The sequence below is a fragment of the Haemorhous mexicanus genome, chromosome 2 (assembly GCF_027477595.1).
Source record: "Haemorhous mexicanus isolate bHaeMex1 chromosome 2, bHaeMex1.pri, whole genome shotgun sequence".
Lineage (NCBI taxonomy): Eukaryota > Metazoa > Chordata > Aves > Passeriformes > Fringillidae > Haemorhous > Haemorhous mexicanus.
This window is the reverse complement of record NC_082342.1, coordinates 31,438,717-31,454,618: the sequence shown is the minus strand read 5'-3', so window position 1 is coordinate 31,454,618 and position 15,902 is coordinate 31,438,717. Positions and strand designations below refer to the sequence as shown.

Below are 15,902 nucleotides of genomic sequence, written 5' to 3'. Positions count from 1 at the left end.
GCTGAACATACCACAGTGTATGAATTTCTCTATCATCAAGGTCTGAAGTAAAATTAAGAACATAGTCAACCAAAAAGGAACACGACTTATGTAATATTTTTTCTTTATCTGCTCTGCCTAATTTTGTATGGTTAGATATACACACATATGATACCTCATGCTATCATTTTCTATCCCTATATCCACCTGAACAGCTCTTACAACTCTCAGTCAGAAAACAGAAGAGCAAAGTGTGGAGGTACTAACTGTCTGAGTATATTAAGCTTGGATGATATATATATAAAAAAAAAATGAAGTTAATCACAAATTATGTTTAAAGCAAGTATTTCCTTTAGATAATTTCTAGTTTCAAATGCTTGATAGGAATTCCATGACTTTTCTCAGAAAGCGGGGATGTGCCCCAAAGTTCCTCTTCCTGGTATGAAGCTTTACAAAGAGGTTACTGGTACAAAGCCACTGTGTCTCTGCCAAAAGCATTTATGGCTCATGGTTAGGCAGGAGGCTTGAAACTAGATGACCTTCAAGGTCCCTTCCAACCCAAGTCATTCTACTGTTCTATGGTTCTATGATTCTATGATTTATGGGTAATAGCTTACCTCTGATTGTGTTTGCAGTGATGGTTATGATTCACAGATTGTGGCTTAACTCTTTCTATTTCTGAGACATTCTGTGACCCATGCAGCTCTACTTTCTCCATCAACTCTCAGGATTTTACATTGTCACAGTGCATAATAAACAATACAACAAAAAGGTAGTCATGCAGACAGGCAGAGCATCATATTTACTACCATTTACTACCATTCTGGAGCAGCAATAAAAGCAGAGAACACTGGGCAGGAGGTTTCAGCCATCACACAAAAGTGTTGCGTGTTGTTCTGTAGGGCTTCTGGGGAGGATTCTTGTGCTGGCAGGACCTCTAAAAACACGGCACCTCATGCCTTTCTGGGTGCAGAGGTGGTTCCCAGTCAGCAGTCTGGCTGATGGCCTCAGTTTCAAGTTGGACAGCTTCTAGACTGCTAGACTGACACCTAGAATAGATCAATATGTAATTTACAGAAATGTGAAAAATAGGAGCTGTAAAGGAGTTAGTAAATGTCCAGTTATCTTAGAATTTGAGAAAAGAACAAGGTGGGGCTCAGGACCCTGGGCTGTATAGGGAAACAGGACTGACTGAGGAATGCATTTCCCTCTTGCTACAAGGAAAATAGATTTTGATGTCAACATGATTCAGTGCTGAATAAACCCTGGACTGCTGAGAATTAGTCTTGGTACAAAATAGAGAAATGAAATGCCAAGATCAAGTTCTGTTCCCAGTACAAGATATTTCTTTCAGCCCAGTGTGTGGGCAGCTTGGGGTGGAGCAATGTTAACCTCTGTGATGACAGAGATCCTTCCATGAACTTCATGTAAGTTCATCTCATCCCTGACCCAACTCCACCTTTCTTATAAGTAGTGATAGGCAAGAAAGATTTATATAGTTCAATGACTTTAAGAGCCAAATCTACCCCAAACCCAGAAAAAAAGAAGGATGAAACTACTGGAAAAGGTGGTAAGCTGGTGCCATGGCAGTCTCACAGAGCACAAAAAAGAGGGAGAAGTGGATTCCAGGATGAGGCAGGAGAAAGATGCTTTGACTTGCTGCAGGATGGACTAAGTTGCTGCAGGAAGTAAATTGTCCTAGGAAGTTCAGCTTAAGTCCAACATGAAACCTAACTTTTTGTCAGCAGCTTGAAAGTAGGTAAAAGGATGATTACAAAGGGTAAAGCCTGTGAGTAGAGCTGAATGACAAGTAGTAACTTACTCTGGTTGGTAGACAAGACATTTCTTTTCTTCTTTAATATCACAAAACCCAGAAGAAGTGCAGAAATGATCAGTACAACCACAGCTATAAGTGGGCCAAAGAAATCTATCTTTGCTTGCTCCATTTCTTTCTCTTGTATCTCTGAATAAAAAAACACAGGAGATACACACAGCAAAGATTTAATTTGGTGACAATTACTTTAAACACTCTATCCCAAAGTTACATGAAATAGAAGTTTATGTTGAGGCCCTTGGCATCCTTTTTGCTTTACTAGTGTCAATAAACCATTATCCACATTATTTTATTTTCCTTTCCAATAGCTAGTGAAACTACCTGGTCTTACTGGTCACTTCAACGGGAGTAAAGCAAAGCACTCTTTCTGAGGTTTAGGTAACCTAAACATGTGAAAGATCAGCAACTTAATTGGTACAACAGCCTATGAGGCAGCTACTGTGCCAATGCTGCTCCGTTTTACCGTGCAAGTTGGAAGAACCTGGAACATGTAACTCCTTGGTGTCTGTTGGAAATGATGGTCAAAGCCTAATGAAATGCTGTAAGGGATGTGAAAGTAGCAGGGAATTCAAAGGACTTTCCCTCTCTTTCTGGTTTTTGTGTTTTTGAGGTTTTGGTTGGCAGGGTTAGCAGCTGATAGAGCTTCAGTTATTGCCAAACAAAACTTATGTTTGTGTGGAGTTCCTGGTTTCTTACCCACCATCACTGTTTGTCAGGTATCTATTTTCATAAAGCCAGAGAGGAGAGAAGAATTGAAGAGGAAAGAGAAAGATTCAGCATTATAGCTAATATAACCATTGCAAGACCAATGACCAATGTGCAGAGCTGAACAAACATTAGAAGACTTCTGGATTGTATTTTAATAGTGTTTAAAAGTCCTAGAATGCAAAGACATCAGAGGCAGTTTGCCATATCTGGTGATAACTTAACCCTTGATAACTTAACCCTTTAGCTAAATTTATATTAAGGAAACTACACTGTGGAACTTTTTTCAGAACAAGTGGCAAATTTCTTTTATATCTGCAGTAATAAGGTGCATGTTTATAGTACCCTGGTAGGCTTTCCTGCAATGCTACCATTCCCTCTTGGCTCCTTGATCCTGTTAATTGAAGCACAGTTCTCCATCTTCAGCATTGTCTAAAAGAGACATGTGCAAGCCAAATGAACCTATGACCAAAATGGGAATTGTTTTTATTTTGACGTTCTTGTGCCATAGCTTATAAACAAAAACATGTGAAAAGAAGTTTTCCTGGTCCAGAAGATAAGTAAAATACTGTTTTAGTTTAAAGAAAGGATCAGCCATGTGGAACCCTGAGATAATCTGGCAGTAAAGTCATAATGGAACTCAGGTCCCCAGCTTCTTCTTGCAAGAGGTGTCTGAAAAAAGACACAATTTCAGAGAAGAAAAATCCCCAAATAGTCATTTTGGAATGTGCACTTAATTCTGCCAAATGTTATAAAAACCACCAGGAATGCTTCTAATATTAGTCCAAGTTTCATGGTCTTTACAGTTAAACTCAGCACAGTCTATTTTGCAGTTTGTGAACCAAATATGGTCCATGGAACTCTTCTGTTTAGCCTTCTGCCTCTTCCTAAGGAATGATTAAGAATAGCAGCTCAAGCACTTTAAACCAGCAAAAGACCCCTTTTTTACTATCAGGGTAGTCAAACTCTGGAAGTTTGCTGAGAGAGGTTGTGGAGTCTTTATCCTGGGAGATGTTTAAAATTCCAGCTGGATAAGGTGCTGTGCTACCTATTGACCCTACTTTGAGCAGAGTGGTTGAACTAGATTATCTCCAGATGCCTCTTCCAACCTCACCAGTTCTCTGATGTGAAGTGACAACCTCTCTCAACAGCTGTCACCTTCAGAGACTGATTGCTGCCTGATCAGACTCCTTTGCTTTGTTGCTACTGCAGCATCTTCCAGGGAGGGGATTAACTGAGGGCTATGTTCTGGATTGTGTAGCAATTCCTTCTCTGTGCCCTCTCCTTGCTGTAATAAGACTTCCCACGTGGAAAAGAGAGGAAATTCAGCAGTGAACAGGACAGAGCACCTACAACCCCTTTAAATCGACTTCTACTTCGAGTTTTTTCCCTGCCTTGACCATGCTGCTGTCTGTGATCAGCTGTGCTGCAGTACTGCCTGTTCCTACCCATGCAGAAATTGGAATGGCCAAATGGAGACTCACCTATGCCCAGTGGGACTGAGACAAGGCTTCCCAGCTGCTCCCTAAGGCGAAGCAAGCAGCTGATATTAGTGGGGCTCCCTGTAGGAACTGGGATATTCAGCTTGCTGGTAACATTATACAGCTTTGTCACAGCATCCTGTGAGACATCCATGTGAGCTGTATTGCTGTGTGTTATGTTATCACGTGAAATCAGCCAAGTCATCTCCTTGGGCTCTGGATAACCTCCACTGGAAGAACAGGTGAGGTTCAAGTATCCACTGGGCTTTGGTTCCCCGGAGTGCAGTTCTGCTATCTCAGGTTGACTATAGTTGGCTGAAATAGACCAAAGACAGAGCATCATGAGCCAGCCACACCACATTTGTGACTGTCTCTGCCAGTTATTTAAGATTTTCAGGCAGAAACAAGTCTAAACACTTTTCTTCAGGAAAACAATGGGCATTCTAAGAAGGGATTTATATGGCATTTTTTTGGTGTATAGGTAGACTTGCTGCTTCTTGTTCTCAGGGTGTTTCAAGGATGCAAGTCTGATCAGCCAGACAATGGGCCTCTGTCTCTTCCCACCTCTTTAAGACACATTAATAGCTCAGAATAATGACACCTGGCCTGCTTACAAACAAGGGCTTAAGCAGAAAATGGGAGGGGACCACAATGTTCCCTACCTTTGGTGTCCTGAATGGGTAAGAGGAAACCCACAAACTTCTAACTGAGAAATGTAAAAATAGAAACAATCTGAGAGAATCCAGATGGGGTAAGTTCAAAGTGCAGTGCTGTTTAAGTTGAAATATGCCCAGTGTCTGTCAGTATTCTAAGTAAACATTTTGCAGCATATAATTCATCATCACTTTGTGGTAGGGTTCCCTTAGCTTAGCATTTCTGATGGAATTGACTATCGCATAAGGGTTTTTTATTTTGTGTCATTGAGTACTCATCACAACAAATGAAAAACACACCCGTTGCTTTAAAAAGCCAAGTTTCCCATGCAAGAAATAGTGAAACAGGAATGGGAAGAACTATTTAAACATAAAATATGAATGATAAATAGAAGCTTTTAACCAATACCTTCTCTTAATTAATCTAGATATACTTAATCAGGATTTGTTTGGTCAGAGGTTGATAGTGAAAATAATAGACTATAATGGAAAAGGAAAAAGAGAGAATGTTGGCATAATACTGACCACTAAGTTGACACATAGCAAGTTAAAAAAAACCCCAGAGAACCTCTCAAAAAGTCAGAAACAAATCCCGGGAAGTGGACTCAAGATTTCATTGCAAATGCTTCATTTTTTTAGGGCCAATAGGACTAAAGACAATATGCAGAAATATTGGAGAAGGGAAAAGGGTTCTTAGAAAAATGTGAGTCTTGAGAGGGTCTCACTCTTCTGCACACACACTCAATGTGTTGGAACAAGGATCTAATCCTTGCCCTAGAGGATTGTTAATATGGATGAATGAAGAAACATGATGTTGCTTTTATTTTCTCAATCCTAGTACACAATGTATAGGATTTAGCTTAGTCACTTAAATCCCCCCAAGAGAGTCGATGGATATGAATTCAAAATGGAAAAAGCCCCCCCTTTTCTATACCACAAAATTTAGTTAAGTTGTCCCTCAGAAAAGCTCAAGGTCTGACTTGCTTAGCTGACTGCTGTCAGACTTCTAGTCTGGAGTATTTATTCTCTCCTTGATATTTTATAGGGATAGCAAGAATGTAATCCATGGCTATGAAACTTGCCACAAAATCCAAGTGATTTAAGGGCTTCAATCTTATTGACAGTAAGCAAGTGGAAATAGTGGAATATAGGTTGCACTTCTCTTTTATAGTTTCTGGAACCTCAGTTTACTGAAAAGTGATGCTGGCTGCATTCAGGATGTGGGCTACATGTATGGGGTTTATGTTTGCTAACAGAAATGCACATTTCAGGAAGTCTTTTGTATTTAAAGATAGTGTCTTCCAAAAAAACTTCAGGATTAGAATAAACATCTCAAGAGACAGCAGTCCATCAAGCCCTTAATATTTTTCTCAATGGCTTAATCACATTTGTTTTCTTAAGTGATCATCTGCCTTACTTCCTTCCAGACACTGACTGTCACATAATTAATGAACTAGCCTTTACTTTCTTTTTATTTTAAATATCCAGTATTTTACATGTATTTCAGGTTCTCACATGCTGGAAACAAAACTCTTCTGATTAAACTGTGTTATAAGGTTGTAAGATTGTTGTTTTATTGTTTCTAGTTGACTGTATTTTTTCCAGTCTTCAGATAACTCTACTAGAGCTTTTTTCACACTTTTCAGTTTTTCAACATCCCCTTTAAAATGAGCAATTGTAAGTCTCTCTTGTGACATCATTTCAGTCTCAACACTTTAAGTAGTGCACATTGTGAAACAGCTTCCCTGGTCTCACCAACTTCCCTTATTGATCTATCCAGAGGAAGCACTGCAGACATGCCACAACAGCAGATTTTCCAGTTAAGCTGCTTGTCGGCATGGTCCCTTCCTTGCATTTTTAAGAGCCAAAGTTTTCCACTGTGAAGCCTTCCTTTTTTTTTCTGGAGAAGGATCGGAGTCTGTTGTTATATAAGTCATCATGGCTGGATGAAATACATCTAACGTATATATATAGAATCCTAGAATCTCTTGAGTTAGAAGGGACCCACAAAGATCATCAAGTCCAACCCCTGGCCCCACAGAGGATCCCCAAGAGTCACAACCATGTGCTTGAGAGCATTGTCTAAACTGTTCTTGAACTCTCTCAGGCTTGGTGTTGTGGCCACTTCCCTGGGGAACTTGTCAGTGCCTGACCTCCCACCCATGGGGTGAAAAACCTTTTCCTGCTATCCAACCTAAACCTCCCCTGACACAGTTTCATGCTATCTATACATTGTACTAATGCAATACATAAAAATAACATGTCTAAATTGTATTCAAAAGTACTGCATTAGTTCTGAATGCTTTGCCACCAAGTGATCTAGACAGCTTTGTGTGACTGCCCTGTCATTCTTGTACAGCCCTCAGGTTTTCTTATGCCTGTTTTAAGTGTGACATGCTAAACTACAAGAATCCCTCCCTGTATTAGATGAGATTCTAATTAAAAAGCAGCATATAAGCACAGGTACATTTCAATATTTGCATTTTTCATCTAATTATTTTGAAGGGCTTGAGTTTTTTTTTCAAATATGGTTTTATACTGCTCCTTCCTTTGGGAGTTTATTGAACATAGAGTAATTTGGAAGGAAGACAACAGCACATTGCTAAAACTGTCTTCCTAACTAAACCTTAAAAAGTGTAGGAGACTTTGAGTCCTAAGAATGAGATATCTGTAACATGTTGCTCAGATTTTGGGTAAACTGATAACTGATTCAACTGTTTGAATTGATTGAGCACTTGATGCTACAAATCTTAAACCAAGGGCCTTGAAACTGAGTGCACATTGTGAGTTTCTGAGTTCTGAAACATCACTGAAAATGCTTCTCTAGCAGACCCTGGGAGAATCAAATTAACAATCTATATTTTCTGTCTCTGGAACAAGGGAACACTTGCTAGTAGCACAAAGCTAAATAGGGTCAATTGTCCTGGTACCCTGTTTTTGGCTGCTGTTACACTTGGCCTGTTCTCTTTTAAAGCACTATGCTGAAGCCTGAAAACACCAGTGCAAGTTAGAAGCTGCTTTATTAATGACTAGCACTACCACAGTTGAAGACAGAACACAGGCATACAGATAAAGGCTACTAACAGAATAGTTTAAAATAGAGAAACATTAGGATTATATATTGGTTATTAAAAAAATATTAGAAAATGTGAAGAAAACATTGATGCCTCACCTCCATCTCCCTGTTAAAAGATTTACTGCCTTTGCCTCTGATTACAAAAAATTCTCTGATGCAGAAAAATCAGGTGGAATCTCACCAATGTATGTATATAATTTTCTTCAGAGGTATTTTCTGCCTTCCTTTAGCTGAACATATGAATTCCTACTCCTCCATGTAGGCTGTTTTTTTCTTTATTTTCTCTGTGATTTATATGATCATAAAATAGCTGTGTGTTTGCAGAGATCTTGCTATGTTTCAATTCTAATTTGCCACCAGTGTTGGTAAGGTTGGATAACTACTGCTACTTTTAATAGAAGGTAGTTTGTCAGATGCAAATAAGTTTATTTTCCAGAGTCCTAAAAGCCATAAAACTTGCAGGAAGCAAGCCTCTTATTCCTCTTTAAAAATTTTGCTACAGAACAGGCACAATTTCAGGGCCCGTATTTCTGGACTGCACAAAATCCCAAAGAATCCCACCGACCAGATGGTAATCGGAAGAGATTACTTACCAATGATGTGCAGTGAGCACTCAGAGTGGTGTATGACCTGTGCTGGTTGTTCAGTTTTTTTCTGCATAATAATACACTGATAGCGTCCCTCGTCCTCAACTCCTGCATTTAACAACTGCAAGGTCCATTTGCCCATGTCCACCTTGGTGCGATTTATATATTCAGGACTAAGGTTATCATGCTTTTCTTGGCCATAATATACTTCGTGCAACACTTTAGTGTCTTTTTGCCAAAAGATTATTAAATTTGTCATGTCAATTTTCTGAGAGTTTGGAAAATAGCAGGATAGGTGTACAGTGTGATGGAGAAATGCCTTCACCGGATGCACACTGGCAGCAATACCTTCGACAGAGAGAGAGAAAAATCAAGATTTCCACCAGCTACAAAGGAATATCAAGTTGTACTCAGAGATCCAACAATTAACAACAGTGGAAATAAAACCACCAACATTTAGACACAAATTCTCCCATTAGGTATGACAGGACACGTTCAAACTGACTCATTTAGTCCTGAGGAGTTCAGGTCATAAAACTGTTTCTAACTTTTCTTCCTATATTTTACTTTCCAAAGAAGGCCTACCACACAGAGATCATGAGCATCTATATTTTAGAAGACTTATCTCCAGGCCAAAGATCCAAACAATTCTTGCTTGCCGCATCCTGAGTGTAATGAGATTCTGCCACAAAGAAGATAGATGCACAATTTCTGTTTAAAAAGTTGAGTTAATTCTCCTAAGAAAATAACAACGCATTAAATTTTTGAAGAAATTGTACTGTGGAGTACACGCTGTGTGGTAAGTGTGAGTGTCTAGGGGATGCATGACCAGAAGGTCAGAAGCAGGTGAACACTTTCAATCTCAATGAAGAATTAATCTAAAGTTTAATGACAAATTAAATGTCAGATTTAACTGTTCTGTAATTAATTTAGCATTTAATGACAGAGTAAATGTCAGATTTAACTGTTCTGCTGCTGATCTTGTTAACAGAAATGGTCAATAAACACAATTATGCCTTCGTGCAAAGAAAGGATGAACAGCACTACACAAGGGATGATTTTTCTCCTGCTTTCCCCCGTGCATGTGTCCATTATTATGAGTAGTGGTCTGGGGGACTGTGTTTTCTTGGAATAAGAAATGCAGCCCTCTGTCCCAGAAGATACAAACATCTCTGCTGTGTTCAGAAGGAGAAGAAGATTTACAGTCTCCCTCCTGGTGCAAAGTTTTGACTGTTCTTCCAGAGCACCAGACTGCAAAATGATCTCTGTGGCTGCCTCAAACTCCAGTTGTCCCATATCAGACTGTCAGTTTTCAGTTTAGTACTGCTCTTCTCTATAATGCACACAGGTGATAACACACACATTTTAAAGACAGATTTAAATTGGGAATTTAAGAGCAACATAAAATAAGTGTAATGTAAAGATATAAAGTTGAAAAGAGAAAGTACTTACTATATATATTTTATAGAGTCCCTGCACACAATTTAAATCCATGTCAGATGGGCTATATGACCTTGATTGTGCAATGGAAGTGATTAATACTACTAAGGAGTGATCTTCTTGAGATGAGAAAGTATCACATAGCAGGACACAAACAATCAAAATAGTTTTAATAAGTAAAAATCTGCCTTTTACCTGGGAGAAATATCATGGCAGAAAGGAAGAATATGCAGACCTCCATGACACTGTAAGAAGAAGGAAAGAAAGAAACATGTTAGAGGTTAAAAACACTCCAGTACTCTCAAAGAAGTGGTAAAACAAGAGGTTTTAGCAAGAGAGAGAATTGAGAAAGTTAATCTCACCTTTTTCTATAGATTGGTGCAAGGGATTCTATGTGCTTCCCAGCCTTTACCAACCACAACTAGCATGCTATGGCAGATCTCTGGTTTACAGAGGAGGTGATGTTCTGCAAGATTACTGCAAACTGTGTATGCCATGGGAGGAACACAGAGTCCCTGAGGTCCAAAGGGCAGGACAAGTACCCAAAATGCCCGGAGAGGAGGAAAGAGGAATGGGGAGCGTGCTTGGCCTGGCAGTGTGGGGAAGAAGATGGGGAATTGAAAGTAAAGGGGGAGGAGAGTGTGATGAAGGAGGAAGAGGTGGGGGAGACGTCTCGGTGATGTCAGCTACCAGAAGTGATGAAGTGTGTGACCTTCAGTTTTGTGACAGGAACAGGAACCTATCCTTAACAACAGCAAAGGATAACACAGAGAAATCTTATGATATAGGATACAGAGAACTGATGCTAAACAGCACATAGCTCTTGGAAAAGAAAAAATTAGTTTCTCTTTAGGAAACAAGAAAAAACCCCTAGGTCTTGTCTCCTAAGCAAAGCACCTCTCTAGCTGCTTGGGTTCATGTGGTGTAAGGGCCCATAGTCCTGGTAAACAGGCAAATGTCATTCCCATGCAGCCTGAGAGCGGCACCTGCATCCGATCTGTGTTTGCTGTTTTGCACTTTAGCAGCACCTTTGTGGTTTTTGTGTGCCTTTTCCATATATTTGGGAGAAGCCTCCATACCACCCTTGCCAAAGTCTTGCACTCTCCTCCTTCAAACAGCTCCAAAGAAACATCTTTTGCAGGAGCAGATGTAAAACTTTCCAGCTCTCATACTACCTAAAACCAGTGAGATCTCTGTCTGCTGTCCTCACTAGTAGTACACTTTCCTGATGGATGGTTTCCCATTTTTTGTCATGTTTTATTTTAGGCTGGTACACTTGGATCTTTAGCTTTACTCCAAGTCGCTGGTGTCTTCTTCTGTTTAATACAGAATTCCACTCAGTTCACTGACACATGTTTTGTGAGTGTACTGTAATGTACAGGACTGATAATGGTCTTTTTTCCAACTTCATCCTACCTTTTCTTAGGAAAGGGGAGAAAGAAGTCCACATGGCTTGGAGGATATAGATAACTTTCTTTTGATCCACCTGTCAGAGCAAAAGAGGCAGGAGGGGAGGGAGGGCTCATGCAGAATCCATTGTCATAGACAGAGATCATTCTTTTTCTGCTCCAGCCACCCAACTGCATGGTAAACTTTTATCAAGAGATTTTCCCCTCCCAGGCTGGGCCCCACTGAACTAAACCAGACAACTGACTGCCTAAGTAAAAATGCCTGCGCCAAGCCACTGAAAATGACTACTTTGCAGCAGTCATATTTCCATCCTATAAATAAGAATTTTAGCTTTCAGTCAAGTGAAAGATAAAGGATAGCTCTATTTTTTTTTATTCAGTGCAGGTGTGTAAGAGGAGAAATTAAAGCAATTCAGCAACTACTGACATAAGTGGAGAGAGTGTTCTGCATGTTTTGCTATGACTGTCTCACAGAAGCAAAGAGCAAAACCAGAACTGAAAATGAGAGTGAGAGAGAAAAAACCCAGGCAAAAATACCAAGTAGCACTGTATGCCTTTCTTTATGGTTTGGATTTGGAGCTGTAAGGACAGAAGTCCTCAAAGTTCCTGCATGTATTCCTGGCTGCCACCTCCCAGGAGAAGGCATGTTGCTGGGGGAGCTGGCATGAAGAATATCCTGTGAGTCTGCAGAGGGGTGTACACCTACCTTCCCTGCAGAGGGGAATTGATGCTTCTCTCATGGGAGCTGCTTTACAGAGAATTGCTGAATCATTAATTAGGCTGCTACAACTTCAGTGCTGCAAGGAGCTTTACTTCCCCTTTTTTATAAAATGCGTTTACCAACAAATGCAAATCCTTGGAACCAGTGTCCTGAAGACTGAAGGGAGGAAGGGGAATTCCGCAGTACCACTGTGGGCTACTTACACCATTCCTATGGCATATTCAATACAAATTCTGTGCTCAATTCTCTCTTATATTTGCAGGCCATTGAAAGTCTTCAGTCCCAGAGCTGAGCAGGAGTCAAAGGTGGCCAGGTAAGAGAGGAAAGATAGACATTGTGGGTCCGTGTGTGGATGTACAGTTTTGCTGTTCACGGGTTGAGTGCATCCATCTGTGGAAGTGGCACTTTTTCATGGATAACTGATGAGATGGGAATGGTTTGAAGACCCAGGGCTTTAAAATTATCTCTGACATCCTGAATAATGTGAGGTCAGTCCATGGGGAGGTAAATATTTTCCCTTGCTAAATAAAGCTAGCATATATGGCATGTCTTTCATCCCTTTTGGAGCTTTTTCAGCCATTCCTGGAGATGTCTCCATGACTCACAATTACAAATCACGTGTGGATGTCAGAGATGAAAATGGAGAAGCATATTAATTGAAATTATGTCAGTATGCAGTCAGAGGTCACACTCAACTTTTTATTTACTACCTCTGCAGTGCAATCACTGAAAGGAGAAGAAACCATATGAGCACATGCACTTTACAAGCCTGATTCATGAGGGCTTTGGTTTGGTCCAAACCAGTCTGAGAAAACTCATGAGGCAGTTCCCACTTGGCTCAGTACAGGGAGATTCCTGTCCTGAATCATAAAATCATAGAATGTTAAGAGTTGGAAGAGATCACCTAGTCCCAATGCCCCCTGCCATGGGCAGGGACATCTCCCAGTGGACCAGGCTGTTCCAAGCCCATCCAACCTAGCTTTGAACACTGTCAGAGGTTGAGACATCCACAGCTTCTCTGGGCAACCACTTCCAGTGCCTCACCACCTTCACAGTAAAGAATTTCTTCCTAATATCCAGCCTAAATTTCCCCTCTTGCAATTTGCACCCATTCCTCCCTTTCCTATCAATACAGTTCCTGATGAAGAATCCCTCTCCCTTCCCTGCAACTCCCTTCAGATACTGGAAAGTTGCTATGGGAGGGACTCCAGTCCTCTTACCAACCTCGTGGCCTTCCTCTGGACTTGCTCCAAGAGTTCCATGTCCTTCCTGTGTTGGGGGCACCGGAACTGCATTCAGCACTCCAGGTGGGGTTTCATGAGTGGAGAGGAGAGAAGAAGGGGAGAATCACCTCCCTCAGTCTGCTGGCCATACTGCTTTAGATACAGCCCAGGGTATGGTTGGCTTTCTGGGCTGTGAGTACACACTTCCTGCTCATGTTGAGTTTTTCATCAACCATCACGCCCAAGTCCTTCTCCACGGGGCTGCTCTCAATCACTTCACTTCACCAGCCTGTTGGTGTCCCTGGGATTGCCACAACACAGGTGTAGGCCCTTGCACTTTGCTTCATTGAACTCCATGATGTTTGCATTGATCTGCCTCCCAAGCACGTCAAGATCCTTCTGGATGGCAAAAACTCTAACACCAATGTTTGGGAAAAAGAGGCAACTTCATTCCCTTTACTTTTGAGGGCAATTGCCAGAAAGCCCAGTGTGACTTACTGAGATTGGCTTTCTGTCTCCTGTTCCTCCCAATCCAGCATGTGAAACCAGCATGTAAAACCCCAATAGGAACAGTGGACCATGAAGGTCTTGGAGTAAACAAGAGCTTTGTATCAAGTACACTTGCCTGGGTTTTCATTTGCTGTTTTCAGTTTTGGATGTAGTCATTATCTTTTGAAAGACACTGGCACATCTGTGCTCTTTGACTCCTAAGTTCCTTCATTACCATTAAGTTCCTTCCAAAATGTTCCTTTCTTGCATATTCCCACAGGTAATTAGTTTGTTTTCTTACAACAGGTATACACATTCTGTGGGAAGACTCTCCTGCCCCATGCTGAACTCAAAACAAAACTAAACACTGAACTGGTAAATCACTCTTTTTATTTTTCTAGCATGGGGAATTTTTCTAAAATTTCCACCCTATGCAACACTGAGCAGCTCCATGAGCAGTGCTGTGAGCCTCCTGGAGGCAGGACATCTGTGACAAAGACTTTCCACTGCTGACTTGGAAGCTATCCCAGGGGCTTGTAAATTAAATTATCCTAAAAATGCATTTACCAGCCTTCCTCCATGTTGTAAATACATGGGAGAAGGCTGATCTGTACAAGTCTTATGAAAGGAAATCACACCTTAAGAAAATTTCCTTCACATGGCAATGTGAAGGATTCAGAGGATTATATGATGCCCTCCACCCTAATACTAAGCCATACAACCATATAACTGTCCAACAAGAGGCATGTTTTAAAAACATACATTACTCAGGCAACCTGTGTTTCCTATGTGCTCTCCCAGTCAGAAAAGTGTCACTGTTTTAATCAATTGCAAAACATTTTCTATTGCTCATTCTTTTAGAACTATCTTTCATTACCAAATGACATTTTAAAATTATGGGCTTGTTGTTTAATTTTTTTTTCATTACATGAAGAAAATCCAACATTCTGTCTTCCTAATGTTTGATTTCTGAATGCATTTTGTATCCCTTTCCATTCAGCAATATCCTTTACTGTACCTCAGATCTTCAGGAGAACCGTGACTTTCACTATGATTCTGGGATCCCTTTGCTCTAACATCTAGAAACTCCTCTTTTAACAACAACAAAAACCGTCAATTATTTAAATAATACCTTTGGTCCAGGGATCATGGAGCATTCCAGTGCCTCTGCAAGCAGAATCCTTCATCCACTACTTGGGGCAGGTATCTGTGAAAGAGGGCACAGCGGCTGCCTAAAGACACAGAGTCCCACTGCACAAATGACAGGACACAAACGTGTTCTCCCTGCAAGTGAAACTGCGGGGGAAATTCGGAGGGGAAGAACGTCATCAAACCAGAATTAGACATTCATTTGGATTAGCTGTGGTGCTTGAGTTCCACCTAAAGGAAAGGTCAGGTGTACATATCTTTCCACACTTTAAGCCACCCATGGGCACAGAGTTGGCAAGTTGGTTGCACCACTTCTGCATCACAGGTACAACAGGCGATGTCTGTGCTCCTTTCCCAGCTCTCACACTTGCACAAAGGCTAGTAGAGCAAACTTGTCAGCTGGGAAGCAAAAATTGCTGGGTTCACATCTCACCAAATCACAGCAGCCTGTTTGACTTTGCAGTGAAACAGAAAGACAGCACGCCCCTGTTTCCACACAGGTCACTATTTAGAGGTGACAGCTGATTCAAAGGCCAGTCAGTTGCTGGAGACTCTTCAAGAGTCATTTTACAGAAGAGGGAATGTAAATGCCCATTCCCAGGCTGTCCCTCTTCCAAGCCTCCTATTTCTGCACAGGACACTGCCTGGAAATGGCACCATGGCTACACAATGCAGTGCAGTCATAACTTCAAGTAGCAGTTTGCAGGGCACTTCTGGTGTCAAGGTGTGTGCTGTATACAGAAAGATGAATCTGTATTTGATTCCTAACTATACAAACACAGCTAACGAAGATTAGCTGCCATGAAATATATTCTGTGCTTAGTCCTCATGTGTTACATTCTTTATTTTCAGCAGGAGTCTTTCAAAATCAGCTGAGCATGTGACACAAACCTCATACTGCTTTTCAAACAGAAGGATCGCTGATCAAGTGCTACTTTTCTTGCAATAAATTAATCTCAATTATTAAATGAAGATGTGGTATTCAGTAGCTCAGTTAAATGAGCCAAGCCTCTGTTCTAGTGCAGAAATCACTCTGGGGACACATACTGATTTTCTCACAGTGCTTCTTATGGCACATTAACTTTACAAAGGTAAAGGAAAAGATTCTGCCTTCCAGTTTTGGTTTCTCCCTTCAACCACCAGAACTGAGCTGTGA

General features: G+C 40.8%; 1 protein-coding gene across 4 annotated transcripts; it reads right to left on the bottom strand.

Moving 5' to 3' along the window:
* Positions 1 to 762: 762 nt before the first annotated feature.
* On the bottom strand, positions 763 to 14,879 carry CD86 (CD86 molecule). 4 transcript variants are annotated; one of them, XM_059838145.1, is made up of 7 exons: positions 14,730 to 14,879; positions 13,110 to 13,186; positions 9,951 to 10,000; positions 8,322 to 8,663; positions 4,003 to 4,314; positions 1,802 to 1,942; positions 763 to 1,028 (listed from the first exon to the last, which is right to left on the bottom strand). In XM_059838145.1, exons 2-7 carry the CDS (start codon positions 13,178 to 13,180, stop codon positions 1,009 to 1,011), a joined length of 936 nt encoding a protein of 311 aa, XP_059694128.1. In that variant the 5' UTR covers positions 13,181 to 13,186; positions 14,730 to 14,879; the 3' UTR covers positions 763 to 1,008. The 4 variants fall into 4 exon arrangements, with proteins under 4 accessions (XP_059694128.1, XP_059694130.1, XP_059694127.1 ...); XM_059838147.1 differs by lacking the exon at positions 13,110 to 13,186; XM_059838144.1 differs by lacking the exons at positions 13,110 to 13,186; positions 14,730 to 14,879 and adding an exon at positions 11,172 to 12,631.
* Positions 14,880 to 15,902: the final 1,023 nt, after the last annotated feature.

Excerpts from the sequence above, each read along its gene's own strand:
- CD86 (XM_059838144.1), bottom strand. The coding sequence starts at position 11,341 with ATGCAGTTGGGTGGCTGGAGCAGAAAAAGAATGATCTCTGTCTATGAC. Across the intron at positions 10,001-11,171 it reads CTCCCCTTTCCTAAGAAAAG|TGTCATGGAGGTCTGCATAT; the intron begins GTAGGATGAAGT and ends TTCTTCTTACAG. Across the intron at positions 1,943-4,002 it reads CTCAGTCCCACTGGGCATAG|AGATACAAGAGAAAGAAATG; the intron begins GTGAGTCTCCAT and ends TTTTTTATTCAG.